A 17,385-nucleotide genomic window follows, 5' to 3' on the forward strand; every position below is an offset into this window, starting at 1 on the left:
CCAAACAATGTAAGTTTAATATTTTCATTTTTGTATATTTTCACCATTGAGCTTTTTACTAATACTTTGATCAACATGAGTTGGACAAAAGAGCAATTGTCAAATGGCCAGGAGACTTTATCCCAATTCCAAATCTACCAGGAACTCCACCCTGGAATGGGTAAGTCAATGAACTTCTCTGAGACTCAGTGTCCCCATATACATAGTGGAGATTTGTACACTGCTAGAGGATAACAAGTGTTCAGACCAAAAAAAGCAATGGAAGAGCATTCTACATTCTACAATGGAAGATACAAAACAATCATTCTCTAGCTACCTTCTAGAATTGTTTTCCCCCAGCAGCCCTCCTTAGAGTTCCTCTAAGGCCTTGAATAATGACACTGTTTTATGAATTATAAGCATCACAGCATGAGGCAGCATCTGGTGGGGAGGTGCCTACAGGAAGGAAGAGACCTCAGCATGTTTGCTATTTGTACTTTTTGATGTTTCAACAAGAAGGCAGAGCATTTTCTCAAGCCAGTTTTAGTAGTGACAGAACCAAAAAGACAATCGGTAAATTGAATGTAGAATCCAGACCCAACCAAGAACAAAGAGGCACCAAAACTAGCCTGGGTGAGAGGAAAAGAAAGTCTACATCACAGAGAAGTGCAAATTCCTACTAAAATTCCAAGAAGTCTACCAGAAGACAGACAAGAGACAAGAACGGGAGGGAGTATATAAGGTAAATTCTCCCCCAGAACTACTAGTCCAAGTACTAGTTAAAACAAAACAGAAACAAGCAAACAAGCCACAGGAAAGGTTAAAAGAGAAAGAGAGAGAGGGAGGAGAGAGAGAAATTTTTTTTTAAACCCAGCAGATGGTCCTACTATGCTGATTCCATCAAAGCTCAAATAGTGAAGGCTGATCAAGACCTAAAAAATAGGGGATCCCTGAGTGGCTCAGTGGTTTAGTGCCTGCCTTTGGCGCAAGGCATGATCCTGGAGTCCTGGGATCGAGTCCCACGTCGGGCTCCCTGCATGGAGCCTGCTTCTCCCTCTGCCTGTGTCTCTGTCTCTGTCTCTATCATGAATAAATAAAATTAAAAAAAAAGACCCAGAAAAAAGCTAGTCTATATAGAACCCCAAAACCAAGGCCGCCAAAACCAAAGAGTTCTGAACTTGAAGACATGATCAAACGCATTAAGAAATAATGAGACAAAAAATATAAATAAAGAGAAATAATGAGACAGTGTGTTCGTTTTTGTTTGTTTTTTTCTTTTCAGTGTGTGTTCATTTTTAATCATAGTCTTTGAAACTGACAGACCTGGGATGGAATATTGTTTTCACTTGTTGGCTATTGACCCTGGAAAAATTCCTTCAGTTTTTCCAAGACTTGTTTCCTCCATCTGTAAAATGGGGATAACCCTTTTTAAGTGGAGTGCTTTGGGCATTGTGCCTGGGGAGAGGCCACTCACCTGCTAACCCTACAGTAAAGTATATTTGTGACCATGGAAATGCCTCACCTGTCCCAGCTCTCCAACTTCAAAGAGCCTGGAAACAAATACAGACTTTGGGATCAAATATCAGTTGCTCAACTTCTCTTTGGCTGGAGATGATGAGTATTGATTTATATTTAAAAATACCAGCATTCTGAGAAGTTAAGCTTCGCTCTATCAGACCACACCTGACTGGCACCTGCCCAATACATACCCAAGGCTAGGACACAGAGTATGTGAAACTTAAAAAGGTCTCTCAACTCTGTATTCCAACCCCAGGCTCTTCTGACAGAGACTATACAAGATGTGTGGCTGAGTCAGGTAAGTCCAGCCTGGATCTGTCCCAAAGCATCTGACTTCCTGGTGTCCTCTGTCCCTCAAATCTAGTTCTCTGCCAAACCCTGGGGCTTCTCCCTTCACATCTTTAATATCTGACTCTTCTATTCCAGTGCCATGAACAACCCCCTGATTACCACCCAGATGGACCTCAGCACCAACATTTCATGAATAATGTTCCCCGAGGGCCCAGCTATAAGCAGCAGCCCCTGGCAGGTTGGGCTGGCTGGTACCATGCCTCCTCTTGTGCCATGGATACACCCCATTAAGCCCAAATCTTATCTGAGGTTATCCCCTGTTGGCTGGCCCTGAAGACTTGTTCTCCTGAGAGATTACTCCATCTCTCTATTTTTGATATAGACCTCAGGGGGACAAGCCCTGGGTGTCATAAAGGTCCTGGACCTCTGTGGCATGTGGCTCCCAAAGCAAGCTAATTGGAAAGCATGTCCAGACAGGCCACTCCTAGGAGACAGGACCTCCCCTCACCCAGGAGCCATACCCCGAGAAGGGCCCCTGCTGTCAACTCAGCTGTACCTCTGCCCCACCAGCCTGCCAGCCACTGCATGGAGCCAGCCCATGTTTCATCTTGTTCCCTTGGACAGCAAAGGTGACATCAGAGCCAGGGAGAGAACAAGGAAGAAGGAGGAAATGCTATGGAAATATATGCGCTATTTAAGTTTTGCAAATACAATTAAGATTCCTCAATAGGGACACCTGGGTTGAGCTCTGTGTTTGAGCGCCTTGGGCTCAGGGCATGATCCCAGCACCGCATCAGGCTCCTTGCAGGGAGCCTGCCTGCTTCTCCCTCTGCCTATGTCTCTGTCTCTCTCTGTGTCTCTCATGAATAAATAAACTCTTTTAAAAAATAGCTCATTAACATCTTTCACAGAGCAACAACATGTCTCTTAATGGGTTGATGACCAAGAAAGGTATTTTCTGGGCAGCCCCGATGGTGCAGCGGTTTAGCGCCGCCTGCAGCCCAGGGTGTGATCCTGGAGACCCGGGATCGAGTCCCATGTCGGGACCCCTGCATGGAGCCTGCTTCTCCCTCTGCCTCTGTCTCTCACTCTATCTCTCATGAGTAAATAAAATAAAATCTTTAAAAAAAAAAAAAAAGAAAGGTATTTTCTTCCAAATTCCTAGTTTCTATCAGTGTCACTTAACAGCCATAGGCAGCATCCTTTGGAAAGAAAGGCAGTGAGGTCCAAACCTGTAGAAGAAACCCAGTGGATTTTCTAAACCATTCGTCAGTCATAAGATTCATTTTCTTAAAGCAGTCCCAAATATTCAGTGTTAGGTAATCCCATATTCATCCTTCTCACTTGCTTCAACATTTGAAGCATTTCTCCTTTCCAATCTAATTCTCTACCTCCCTACTAGGTAAAGCCAGAGCTTGAGACTTGATCTCATCAATGAGGTGTCTTTTTGGTATCGGAGTTGTAAGCACAGAAACAAAAGGAATCACACCCGTGTTTTGTTTCTTTTCCAGGACACATATGAAACTGTCCCAGACTCACTTATACAAAGAACAGCTTAGCTCACATAAAGAGCTCTTTGAAGATAATATTTCTAAACAAGTCCATCACATAAGTCTTGAGGGAAGACTTTTGCTTTGTTTATTTTCAGGGGTAGGACAGAAAAAGTAAGCACACCAGAGATTTGTAGCATTTTCTCTTTCCATAAAAAAGAAATATAATATTTCAGGAACTTCCTTGGGAAACAAACAGCAGCCCCATTCATAACCACTTGCCCAAGTATAATTTGCAAATTCCCTCTCCTTCTCTTGCCAAGATGCCCTCTCCCATTCCCTGACCTTCACAATGGCTCCAGTTTGATTTCCCTCCTCAACCCAGCGTTTTCCCAAAGAGAACTCTCCAACTTAGATTTTTTGCACAATTGTCCTAAAAAAACTAAAGAAATAAAGTTCTTTTAAAAAGACTAATTTTCACTATTGAAATACATTTTGGAGAGGTTAATATGAAATCTACTCAACAGAACTACTTTTTTTGGGGGGGGGATTAACTCTTTTAATTTAAATGACAGGATTTCTGGCATCATAAACTTTCAGGGATGCCTGGGTGGCTCAGTGGCTGAGCACTTGCCCTCGGCACAGGGCATGATCCCGGGGTCCTGGGATCGAGTCCCATATCAGGCTCCCTGCATGGAGCCTGCTTCTCCCTCTGCCTATGTCTCTGCTTCTCTCTCTCTCTTGTGTCTCTCAGAAGGAAGCTTTCAAAGTCCATATGAGCGGCAGACTTGTCTTAACAGCTCCATTTCAGCAAAATACCCACAGCAAAGAAACTATATCAAGACAGCTTTCAGGGTCTACCTGAAAAAACTTAAAAATCCATTTGGCATTATTTAAAATGGTAGAAGAATGAAAAGCTTAGTCCAAAATAGTTCACAATTCAAAGATATCAAGGAATAAATAACCTTAGTACCATCATCATTTAGACCAAGACACTAGCCAATTCCTAATTTGCGTTCTGGCAGTATAAAGAGGATTTTCCCCCTTTAGTCTGGGGTCAACTGCGATAGGATATGTATACACCCTATAGAAGGCAGCTTGTCCCCTAATGTATTCTAGAAGTGGCCCTCTAGAATTCATGCCTTTCTGTAATCTTCTTCCCTTGAACACATGTGGATTTAGTAACTTGATTCTAATGAATAGAACGCAACAAACTATGGGACACCACTTCTAAGAATAGATTATAAAGGGGCTCTGGCTTCCATCTTACTTGCCCTTTCTTCCTTGCTCACCGAAGGAAGCCAGCTGCCATACTGTGAGCTGCCCCACAGAGAAGCCCATATGTCAAGGAACTGAGGGAGGCCTGTGGCCAACAACAGCAATGAACTGGGGTCCTCAGTCCAAATGTCCATCAGGAACTGAATCCTGCCAACACCATGACTGAGCTTGGAAGCAGATCTGCCCTGCTTGAACTTTGTGATAGTCATTTATGAGACACTGAATGACAGAGGACCTAGTTAAACTATGAACAGATTGTCGACTCTCAAAAAGTGTGAGATAAATGTTCACTGTTTTAAGCTGCTAAGTTTTAGAGTAATTTGTTACACAGTTATGGGCAACTAGTACACATGCCAGATATCCTCTGTCTCCCCCCCAAAATATGATTGGCTCTTCAGGCATTCACACAAACTCTTTAGCTTATGGAGAAACACTGGGTCAAGAGCCACTTTATAAAGCAGTTATCTCAAAATAAATGAGAGAAAAAGAAAGAGAAGAGAAGAGAAGAGAAGAGAAGAGAAGAGAAGAGAAGAGAAAGAAAGAAAGAAAGAAAGAAAGAAAGAAAGAAAGAAAGAAAGAAAGAAAAGGGAAGGGAAGGGAAGGGAAGGGAAGGGAAGGGAAGGGAAGGGAAGGGAAGGGAAGGGAAGGAAAGGAAAGGAAAGGAAAGGAAAGGAAAGGAAAGGAAAGGAAAGGAAAGGAAAGGAAAGGAAAGGAAAGGAAAGGAAAGAAAAGGAAAGAAAAAGAAAAGAAGAAAAGTAAAGAAAAGAAAAGAAAAGAAAAGAAAAGAAAGAAAAGAAAAGAAAAGAAAAGAAAAGAAAAGAAAAAAAAGAAAAGAAAAGAAAAAAAGAAAAGAAAAGAAAAGAAAAGAAAAGAAAAGAAAAGAAAAGAAAAGAAAAGAAAAGAAAAGAAAAGAAAAGAAAGGGATCCCTGGGTGATTCAGCAGTTTAGTGCCTGCCTTTGGGCCAGGGCGCTATCCTGGAGTCCCAGGATCAAGTCCCGTGTCAGGCTCCCGGCACAGAGCCTGCTTATTCCTCTGCCTGTGTCACTGCCTCTCTCTCTCTCTCTCTCTCTCTCTCTATCATAAATAAATAAATCTTTAAAAAAAAAAAGAAAAGAAAAAAAGAAAGAAAGCAGTTATCTCTCTTTTTCAGTCCTACAAATGTGCCTTTCATATTTCCCCTTGTTATTAACATTAGTATTTTGAGACTTAATTATCAAGTCCATATGCCCAGAAGTCATAATTTTATCAACTATGTGCAATAATTTCAGCCATAAGTCATCTTAATATACAGGTGGCCTTTTCCTTTCTTCATTCAGCCAATCATTCTTTCATTCACTGAAAAATACTTTATGTCTTTCTCTGGGTAACTTCTAGTTCACTGTGGGATCATTCAGCTGTGTAGGATTCCCAGCTTCATAACCCATTGGGTCACATGGATGGCAGCAATCATCTAAATTCAATATGGAATTTTTTCACTGAGGCTAAGATTAAATTTTACCTTTAGGCTAGAAGTCTAGCCAAACCATCTAGAATCTCAACTACCACGAATCTAATTCACATTCTACTGGTTACCTCCATGAAAACATACAGAAAACAGAGTACAACTAATCCTAATTAATGAGCAAAGAATAATAATTCAAAACTGGGCATTAAGTAATTCATTCAAGTATGTGATGGATAGGATGTCATGGGACCTTGTAATAGGGGTATTTGACCTACATGGACCTGTCAAAGAAGGACTCCCTGAAAAAGTGAGCTGAGATTTAAAGACCATAATGTCTAACTGTATCAACAGGAAAAGGGAATAGTATATGCAAAGGTCCTGCAGAGGAGGAACATGGAAAAAGGGTCAATGTGGCTGGAATATAGAGCAATTAGGGAACAGGGCACACAATATGAAACTGGAGTCCAGGCCATAAGGATGAGACTCTGCAGAGCTTATGAGGCCCTATAAAAGGGTTTAGTCTTTATTCTAGGAGAACTGAGAAACCACTGGGTGGTTTTCAAAAGGGCTGGCCACAACAGATCAGAGTTCTGAAGAAATTCATCTGAATATGATACAGATTAAAGATTAAAGGAGCCCAGAGGAGTGGAGAAAGCAGTCAGAGACCATGGCAGTAATCTAGAAAGAGAGGTTAGAAGCCTCGTACCCCCTCACCACCTTCAGGGGGGCTTGTGGTAAGGTAGAGAGGTGAACATGGTAGAGATATTTAGGAGAATGATGGGTTACATACAGGGAGACACTCATGTACACACATGTAGAGAGATTAACAGAGCAAACAAAAGTGAAGAAAATAATTTTAAGCTCATGAGTAAAAGCTTTAACTAAACAGCTTTTTTGGGCACGTTATTAATTGCTTGATCTAATTAGATCCAAGTGACCCTATTGCACCTATTTATACACAGTGGGTGCTCAAAAACTATAAAACGAATACTCTTTGGACAAGCCATGTATCTCTGCCATACCTTCTATGACTATTTTGTCTGCAAAATGCCATTTAGCCTTATTTAACAGCTTTACTAAGGACTTCTCCAAGCTAGTCTAGTCGAAGGAACTTTTCTTTCATAATGGTTTTAATAAGATATAGTTTAATATAGATATACTTTATATACCACACATTTACCCTTTTAAAGTCTACAATTGGGTAATTTTTAATACGCTCAGAATTATACAACCATCACCACCATCAATTTGAGAACATTTTTGATCTTGCAAGAACAAACTTCATACCAATTATCACTCACTCCCCCACCCCTCTTCCCCCGAGCCAAGGCAGCCCATGATCTATGATCTGTCTCCACGGATCTGCCTTTCCTGGATACTTCATATGGATAGAATTATACAGTGAGTGGCCTTTTGTGTCTGGCTTCTTTCACTTAGTATATTCTACTATCCATCTGTGTTGAAGTATGTATCAGTACTTCATTCTTTACCACCAATTTTAATAGTTTTAGATTCACAACAAAAATGAAAGATACAGAAATTTCCCATATATCCCCTGCCCTCACACATGCATAATCTCTCCCATTATCAACATCCTGCACCAGACTGGAACATTTGGTCTAATTGATGAACCTAACATGGACTCATAGTAATCATCCAAATTCCATTGTTACATTATGCTTCACTCCTGGTGTTACACATTCTGTGAGTCTGGACAGATACATTTATCATTGTAACGTCATATAGATTATTTTTATTATCCTAAAAATTCTCTCTGCCCCATCTTTTCATCCTCCTCCCCCCAAAACTGACAGTTTTTACAGTTACAGTTTTACATTCTTTTCCAGAATGTAATAGTTGGAATCGTGTAGGATGTAGCCACCGCAATTGGCTTATTTCACTTTGGACTATACATTTAAAGTTCCTCCAGGGCTTATCATGGCTTGATAGTTCACTTCTTTCCAATGTCTGGATATACCACAATGTATCTTTTATTCACCTACTGAAGGACATCTTGGTCATGGCCAACTTTAATTATTATTAAAAAAATATTTCAGTGGTACCTGGGTGGCTCGGTCAGTTAAGCATCTGCCTTCACCTCAGGACATGATCTTAGGGTACTGGGATGAGCCCTGCATCAGGGTCCCTGCTCGGCTGGGGAGTCTGCTTTTCCCTCTCCCTCTGTCTCTCCCCCTGCTTGTGCGCTCTCTAATAAATAAAGTCTTAAAAAAAAAAAAAACACCCTTTCATCAACACCCATTTAGAAGGTGTGTGTGTATGCGTGTGTGTGTGTGTCTAAGACTTCATTCCATCAGATAAATAGGAGCATGATAGCTGGATCGTATGGCAAGAGTATGTTCAGTTTTTAAATAAACTGTCAAACTGTCTTCCAAAGTGACTATACCACTTTGCATTTCCATGAGCAATGAGAGAGTTCCTGTTGCTTCAAATACTCACAGTATTTAGTGGTGTCAATGTTTCAGATTTTGGCCATGCTGCTAAATGTACAGTGATTTCTTGTTTTATTTTGCACATCCTTGATAACATATGATGTGGAGCATCATTTTCTATGCTTATTTGCCATTTGTATGTCTTCTTTGGTGATGTGTCTGTTAAGATTTTTAGCTCATTCTTTTTTTTTTTAGCTCATTCTTTAAAAAAAAAAAAAGATTTTATTTATTTATTCATGAGAAACACAGAGAGAGGCAGAGACATAGGCAGAGAGAGAAGCAGGCTCCATGCATGGAGCCCAATGCAGGACTCGATCCCAGGACTCCAGGATCATGCCCTGGGCCAAAGGCAGGGGCTAAAGCACTGACCCACCCAGGCGTCCCATAGCTCATGCTTTAATCTAGTTCTTTTCTTATTATTTGGTTTTAAGAGTTCTTTACAAATTTTGGGTCACAGCCCTTTATCAGCTATGTGTTTTGCAAATATTTTCTACCAGTCTGTGGACTTTCTTATTCTCTTGACATTGCCTTTTGCAGAGCAGGATTTTTTTTTTTTTTGGAATTTTTAATTTTAATAAAATCCAGCTTACCAATTTTTTCCTTCATGGAGCATGCTATAGGTGCTGTATCTTAAAAACCACTACCATACTCATTTTCACGTAAGTTTTATCCTTTCTTTTTAAAGTTTTGTACTTTTTCTTTTTCTATTTGAGGTGTCTCTTATGAGGGGTACGATGGTATATTTTGTGAAGAGTATGGAGTCTAAGATCTAGATTCATTTTTTGCATGTCCAGTTGTTTTAGCACCATTTGTTGAAAAGACAACCTTTCCTCCATTGTATTGGTTTGCTCCTTTGTCAATAATTGACTGTACTTATAGAGGTCTATTTCTGGGTTTTCCATTTTTTTAAAAAAAGATTTTATTTATTTACTTAGCCGAGAGAGAGAGAGAGAGAGAGAGAGAGAGAGAGGCAGAGACACAGGCAGAGGGAGAAGCAGGCTCCACGCAGGAAGCCCAACATGGAACTTGATACTGGGTCTCCAGGATCACGACCTGGACTGAAGGCGGTGCTAAGCCGCTGAGCCACCCGGGCTGCCCAAGGGTTTTCCATTTTCTTTCACTGATCTATTTGTCTCATGTTTCACCAAAGCCACTGTCTTCATCACTAGAGCTTTATATTAAAATTTAATGTCCAGAAGTGTCAGTCTTCCATCTTTGTTCTCCTTTAATATTATGTTAGCTTTTCTAGGTCTTTTGATTCTCCATGTAAAATATAGAATCATGTTGTCAATACGCAAAAAGTAACTTGACATTTTGACTGACATTGCATTAAATCTATAGATCAAGATGGGAAGAAGTGACCACTTAATATTAAGTCTTCCTATCCATATGGAACTGGAGGGTATTATGCTGAGTGAAATAAGTCAATCGGAGAAGGACAAACATTATATGGTCTCATTCATTTGGGGAATATAAAAAATAGTGAAAGGGAATAAAGGGGAAAGGAGAAAAAATGAGTGGGAAATATCAGAAAGGGAGACAGAACATGAGAGATTCCTAACTCCGGGAAATGAACTAGGGGTGGTGGAAGGCGAGGTGGGCGGGGGGTGGGGGTGACTGGGTGACGGGCACTGAGGGGGGCACTTGATGGAATGAGCACTGGGTGTTATTCTATATGTTGGCAAATTGAACACCAATAAAAAATAAATTTATTAAAAAAAACTGAAAAAAAAGTCTTCCTATCCATAAACATGAAATATCTCTCCATTTATTTAGTTCTTCTCTCTTCTACTTCATCAGAATTTGATAGTTTCCCTCATATAGAGTTTGTCTGTATTTTATTAAATTTTTACTTAAGTAATTCATTTCTTGAGTTCTAATGTAAATGGAATCTTTTTAAATTTCAAATTCCACTTGTTCTTTACTGGTATGTAGAAAAGTGATAGACTTCTGTATATAATCTTGTATCCTGCAAGTCTGCTGCAATTGCTTATTAGTTCCAGTTTTTCTTAGTTCTTTCAGGTTTTTTACACAATTACATCATCTGTGAAGAAATCCAGTTTTCTTTTTTTAAATATTTTCTTTATTCATGAGAGATACAGAGAGAAAGAGGCAGAGATAGAGGCAGAGGGAGAAGCAGGCTCCCTGCAGGGAGCCCAATGTGGGATTCGATCCTGGAACTCCGGGATCATGCCCTGGGCCAAAGGCAGACGCTCAACCGCTGAGCCACCAGGTGTCCCAGAAATCCAGTTTTATATCTTCCTTTCCAATCTGTTTATATTTTGTTTTCCTCCTTTATTTTATTGTATTAGCTAGAACTTCCAGTACAATGTTGAAAAGGAGTGGTGAGACGGAACATCGTTGCCTTGTATCTGATCTTAATGGGAAAAGTCTGAGCTTCTCAACATTAAGTATGATGTTAGCTTTAAGCATGATGTTTCTGTTCAGTCTTTCTCAAACTGGGGGTGTTCCCCTCTATTCCCCACTAACCAAGAATTTTTATCATGAGTAAGTGTTGCATTTTGTTAAATGCCTTTTCTGCACTGATATTTTGACATAATCATATGATTTTTCTTATTTAGCCTGTTGAAATGATAGGTCACACTAACTGATTTTCAAATGTTCAACCAGACTTGCACACCTGGGATAAATCTCACTTGGTTGTAATTTATTTAGTATTTTTTATACATTATTGAATTTGATTTTATAGTTTTATAGATGAATAATATTTCATTGTAGGGATATACTACATTCTGTTTATTCATTAGTAGATGGACATTGGGTTATTTTCACTTTCTGCTCTTATGAATAACCCTTCACTGACCACTTATGTGTAGGTTTGCGTGCACAGATTTCCAGTTTTCTTGTGTATATACCTGGTGGTGCAATCGCTGTGTCATGTGGTAACTACATATTTAGTTTTAATAAGTAGCTGCCCTGGGGGACCTGAGTGCCTCAGTTGGTTGAGTGGCCAATTCTTGCTTTTGGCTCGGGTCATGAACTCAGGGTCATGAGCTCAAGCACTGTGTTGGGCTCCATGCTCAGCAGAGAGCTTGCCTGAGATTCTCTCCCTCTCCCTCTATCACTCTCTCTCTCTCTCAAATAAATAAATCTCTAAAAAAAGTAGCTGTACCATCTTGCAACCCAACCAGTACCTTCCCTCATCCTTGCAAATACTTGGTATTGTCAGCCTTTTTGATTATAACTATTCTAGTGTGAAGTTATAATTTTCCTAACAGCTGGTATTAAGCACCCTGTCCTATTCTAATTGTACATTTGTATCTTATTTGGTGAAATACTATTCAGAACCTCTTCCCACTTCAAAATTGGGTTTTTGCTTTTTACATTGAGTTGTAAGAGTTCTTTATTCTGGATATAAATCACTAATCAGATATATGATTTGCAAATATTTTCTCCCATTTCATAGGTTGTCTTTTCACTTTTTAAATATCCTTTGAATCAAAAAAGGCTTAATTTTTGTGATGCTAATTTGTCAGTTTTCTTTTTTGCTTGTGCTTTTGGTGTCAAGTCTCAGAAGGAATTGTTTAACCCAAGATCACAAAGATTCACTCCTGTTTTCTTTTGGGAGTTCTGTAGTTGCTGTTCTCACATTTATATTAGATTATGCATGAAACAGGGATCCAAATTCAATTTTGTGCATGAGTAATACCAGTTTTCTCTTTTGAAAAGACTTTTTTCTGCACTGAGTTATCTTGATTGATTTTTGAGTTAAACTAAACTTGCATGTCTGGGATAAATCCCACTTCATGGTATATAATGCCTTATATATGTTACTGGACGTGGTTTGCTACTATTTTGTTGAGGATTTTTGTATTTGTATTCATAAAGAATGTTGGTCTATCACGTTCTTGAGGTATCTTTGTCTGGTTGTGATATCAAAGAAATACTGGTCTTAATACAATGAGTTGGGAAGTGTTCCCTCCTCTAATATTTTCTAGAAAGGGGATCCCTGGGTGGCTCAGCGGTTTAGCACCTGTCTTTGGCCCAGGGCTTGATCCTGGAGTCTCGGGATCAAGTCCCACATTGGGCTCCCTGCATGGAGCCTGCTTCTCCCTCTGCCTGTGTCTCTGCCTCTCATGAATAAATAAATAAAATCTTTTAAAAAAATAATATTTTCTAGAAAAATAGGCCAGTTTTTGATTACTAACTCAATCTTTTTGCTTGTTATAAGTCTATTCATATTTTTTATTTCTTTTTGAGTCAGTTTTGATAGTTTATGGATTTCTAAATTTTGCCCATTTCATCTAGATTATCTTATACTTATTTCTTGGCTTATAATTGCTCATATTAGTCCATCATACTTTTTGTTAGTAGATATCTCCTCTGAATGAAGTAACCTTTAAATGGTTTAATAATTATCCCAGAATGTTGAAATTAATAAAAGCAAAATTAAATATATAATGTACTACTATAGTTTTGAGTTTTTACAAATTCTGAGTCACGGGACATGCAAACATAGTCTTCCAGCTCTCACTTCTAGAACGAAAAAAGAGAGGCACAAAGACAGAACCTACACATTTTTAGTTAAAACACACCGAAGTCAATTCAACTGAATTAAGAAACAAGACATAGCCAACCACACTTACATTGACACACATGCATGCATGCAGTATAATAAACCCACTATGACAAATTCCTAAGTTACGAGCATTGTAAAACAATCACGTGCCAAACCCTCTCCATTTCTTGCGTAGACTAAGTCTCGCCTTCATTTATTTCTTGAGTTCAAGGCCATCAGAATTCTATACCTCATGCTTTCTGAAATCATAGTTCACATATTAATATATACATATGTATTAATGACCACATAATTTTTATAGACTCCATGACCAAGAATCAGGTTGCCTGAAAGTCACAAAAAAATATTCAGATCTTAATAAGATTCATAAATATGTATTACATCTAATCACTTCTTGTAAAATAAATCTATAAAACTACTTTAGAGGAGAGGTTGCATGTATATTTTATAGTCTTTTCTTTCAATGAAATTATTCTTAAACTTTCTTCAAAGAACCTGGGCTAATTGTTATGTTGACTTTTCTAAAACAAAATTCAACTACAAAGTTTTGAAAATGTTAAAGAATATGACAAGGCTTATTCTTCAAGCTGTATTGATACATTTGATACATTTAGGAAAAAATTATGCTTATCACCATACACCTGACTGCCACTCTAGTTTATATAACACATGCCTTTATGATTTTAGTTGATTTTTAGGGGGGGAAAGCCCATGATGTAGGACAGGTGGCATTAACACATTTTTTTTTAATTTAAGCATTTTATGACACAATGAAACCTCTTTACTGCATCTTTATCATCCCATTAGAGAGGAGACAAAACTGAAGTTCCCACAGGTTAGATGACCTGCCCAAGGTCACAGAGCTCTTAAGTGGTAATGCTGGGACCAGGAAATCCAGTCCAGTAACTCCCAGTCACACATCTCCTCTGTGACACTGCTTCTCACTTAGAAAAACTAGAGACAAAAACTTAGAATACAAAGTGTGTTTAAGAAGAAAGAAAATTTCCAGTAACTCTCCCTAAACTTTTTCTCTGAAAGCATGTTTATTTTGAATGTTTACAAATCACTCTCCTTAACTTTGTTATCAACTACTTGACTAAAAGCATGTTTTAAATAATCTTACTGATATTGAGTCTTCAGTGAGCTGCAACCTGTCGACTTAGACCTATTTAAGAATCTTTAAAAGTAGTCTTCAGAGTTTAGAGCTACAAGATACTGTTGAAATATTAAACAACCCTGAAAAATCCCCTTTCAAGCAATTCTGAGGCTAATTTAGCTCGTGTGTCACTGAATGTTCTTCTACACAACACTGATTTAAAACTTCATTCTTCTAGCTCTGTAGATAGCTATTTATCAGTGATTAGAGATAATTAACACCAGTGGCCATTATCTAAATGTTTATTTTCTATATACTTAAGAAAGCTGGAACATATTATCTGTCTGTGGAACAATATCGCTATTCAATTACAGCACAAAGCACTAAATCAGAATGTAACTCATGGCATATGGGCACGGTAGCAGCACTCACCCAGCATAGGACAAAGTTCTTCTGACTCCTCTGACACAGAGGCCTAAGTACAAATAAAGTTTATCTTCACTTTCTTCTCAGAGAAACCAATGTTTACTTGTAATCTAAAATGTCTTAGGTGATTTTCGAGACCATGTATCCTCAGTGGTCACACACCCATGGGTTAAAAGGAGATTGCAGTCGTTAAGCTACTCTCTAGCCTAGTGACCGATGGACTTCAGTCCAAATGATACTGTCCCATAGGGCATTTATCATTATCGGGGTGGGGGTGAGAAAAATACCTGTGGAAGCTCTGAGAGAAAAGGATCAAAGCACGCTTATGATGAGCACTGAGTAAGGTACAGAACTGCTGAATCACGTACACGCAGAACAAACACCGTAGGTTGCCAATACTGGAATTAAAATTTAAAATGTAAAAAGAAAATAAATAAAAGGAAGCTGATTTCAGTCTTTGCTGCTCCCCCATATCCAAACCAGGGAGAGGAGGAATCGGAAAAAAAATCTGCATTTTGGCCAGAGATTTCCTGGGAGAAGCTGAAGAAGAAAAGGAGTGGTCGCCTCGCTAGTACTTGACCCTGGTCGTGGGCACCTTGTCCTGCCCTGTGGTCCTTCCCCCGTTCCGGCTCCTGCCAGGACGGCCAGGGGTGGGGAGAGGGCAGGGCCCGGTGCGCGTGGGGCTCACCTCTTGGCTTCCTCCAGGTGGCACAGGTACTCGTAGGCCATGTTCTGGCGCCGCCTCTCGTCCATCTCCTCGGCAGACAGCCTCTCATCGTCCACGATAGCTGAAAACAGAGGACACGGCTATTACCTGCGGGGCAGTGTCCACCACGCAAGCCCCGGGGCCAACCGCCGCAGAAGGCTTCCACGGAGAACGCGGAAAGCAGGGGCCTGACACGTGAGGCACAGGGAGGTGCCTTCGCATCGTTGCACAATGTCGCTGCTAACAGCAAGGTCAGGGGATCCCTGGGTGGCTCAGCGGTTTAGCGCCTGCCTTTGGCCCAGGGCGCGATCCTGGAGACTCGGGATCGAATCCCACATCTGACTCCTGGTGCATGGAGCCTGCTTCTCCCTCCTCCTGTGTCTCTGCCACTCTCTCTCTATGTCTATCATAAATAAATAAATAAATCTTAAAAAAAAAAAAAAACAGCAAGGTCAAATGGGTTCGGGTTAAAACCACAGCATACAATGAGAACAGCCCGCATCTTTCACAGACACGAGGCTGCAGACCTTAGGCAGCCTCGAATCCACTGGAGTGCGGTCCCCATGTGACAACTTTTTGTAACAAACCTGTAGAATTGGCACAGTGGCTCAGCTTGGACCTTCTTGGAAACTCTGACGTCTAACAACTCATCTACAGGATGTGTGTTGTCTCACTCGTAAAGGAAATTAAAGCTTTTCACCCAAGGCAAACCCTACTTTACAGTCTCCAAGCCCAGGTCTCTAAAATTCCTCCTTCACATATTTCTTGGCCTTTGTGAAGGTAACCTTCCTGGTCGACAGGGAGCCAAAAGAAGAAAACAAAGGAGACATCTGCTGAGCAGTTTTCAAGCCCACACTCTAGGCCAACACAAATCTCAGTTTATGAACCTTCACAATTGAGCTTTGCTGTTTCGGTAGAGAACACGGCCTCCCCATCTCCTGAGTGCATTTCCTCTGCCCAGTGCCTCAACGGCACTTAACTGTCACATCAGGCAACTCCTCGCAGTCCATTTTCATGACAACATTGCTTTCTCCTAACAAGGAACTCCTTTTTCCTCTTCAATCCTGAACTTTAATTCTGATACGTATAAAATGAATTTGGCTTCTAGTCTGTTATGTTACTCATCTGACGAACACACGGTGAATGCGTAGCAGGGATACAGTCACGTGGGACAGGCACGTCAGCATGCTTTTTTCTTTCCCAGCCACCAGCTCCAATCAGCCATTCCACAAATGAGACCCCTGGTTCCAAGCAGAAGAGTTAAGGTCACCTGTCCATCCTTACAAAAGGCCAATTCCATGCCCTCGGATGAGGAGTTCAAGATATCATTGTGGCAGACCAAAGGAATGAAGCTCCGATTTTGAGCTCTTACTGGAGCAAATATGATGCTAAATGCTTAAATTCTAAAAGTGGTACAAAACCCTCAAAGAACTCAAAAGACATGGGCTTAAATTTACATCAATAAAAATATGGTGGAATTCCAGAAACATATACAAACATGCTGGATGCTTATTTATCAAGCACAATGCTTTGTTTCAAGCCCTTAGGCTGCACGTCCTATGAATGGTCTCACATAAGTCTCATGACACTAGGAAGCAGGTAATTTGTCCCACTTTACAGCTGAGCCAACAGGATGGGAAGTCATTTGCCCAAAGGAAAAGTAGAAACATTAGGGCTAGAAATGCGGGGATGGGATGGAAAAACAAAACCAGTATGAAAGAACTCAGGGAAATGTCTTTTTTTTATAGATGAGGAAGAAAAGAAACCAGCAGAAGAGGGAGGGGAACCATGGAAGAGCACCAGGACAGGCTTGGACACAACCAGCCAGGAGTTTCCACACATCTCAGCACCCTCTTCCTATCCTGCCTTTCTTCCAACTCCCAATTTCCCAGTGCCGCTCCATCCCTTGAGACAGGGAGACCTCTTCCTGGAGCAGTGGTATGAATAAGGGTCAACAAAAATTTGTGGTGTTTGTCAAAAGCATCTTCTCTTTCTTAATAAATTCAATCTGACTTGAACTTTAGAAGAGAGCTCTTGAGTTTAGGAAAAGTACCAAGCTCTGGAACCAGCCTCTTCCACACCTGCACCCCCCCCCCCCCCCGCCCCCAAGATTCCAGGTCTTCAATATCTCTCCCCTGGACTCTTGCAACTTCCCTCAGATTGCCT

General features: G+C 40.3%; 1 protein-coding gene and 1 long non-coding RNA gene across 3 annotated transcripts in view; one reads left to right on the top strand and one right to left on the bottom strand.

Annotated features, from left to right (window-relative positions):
* Window positions 1-17,385, bottom strand: part of IQGAP2 (IQ motif containing GTPase activating protein 2) — a 287,229-nt gene that overhangs the window by 224,928 nt on the left and 44,916 nt on the right. For both annotated transcript variants that reach the window (XM_072794591.1, XM_072794582.1), the window contains exon 2: window positions 15,202-15,301. In XM_072794591.1, the coding sequence (XP_072650692.1) occupies window positions 15,202-15,266 (65 nt within the window). In that variant the 5' untranslated portion in view covers window positions 15,267-15,301. The remainder of the gene's footprint in view (window positions 1-15,201; window positions 15,302-17,385) is intronic.
* On the top strand, window positions 346-17,226 carry LOC140614998 (uncharacterized). Its single transcript, XR_012015683.1, has 3 exons — window positions 346-721; window positions 1,754-1,795; window positions 16,968-17,226. It is a non-coding gene; the product is annotated as an uncharacterized lncRNA (long non-coding RNA).

Source organism: Canis lupus, chromosome 2, assembly GCF_048164855.1.
Source record: "Canis lupus baileyi chromosome 2, mCanLup2.hap1, whole genome shotgun sequence".
In the NCBI taxonomy this organism is placed as follows: Eukaryota; Metazoa; Chordata; class Mammalia; order Carnivora; family Canidae; genus Canis; species Canis lupus.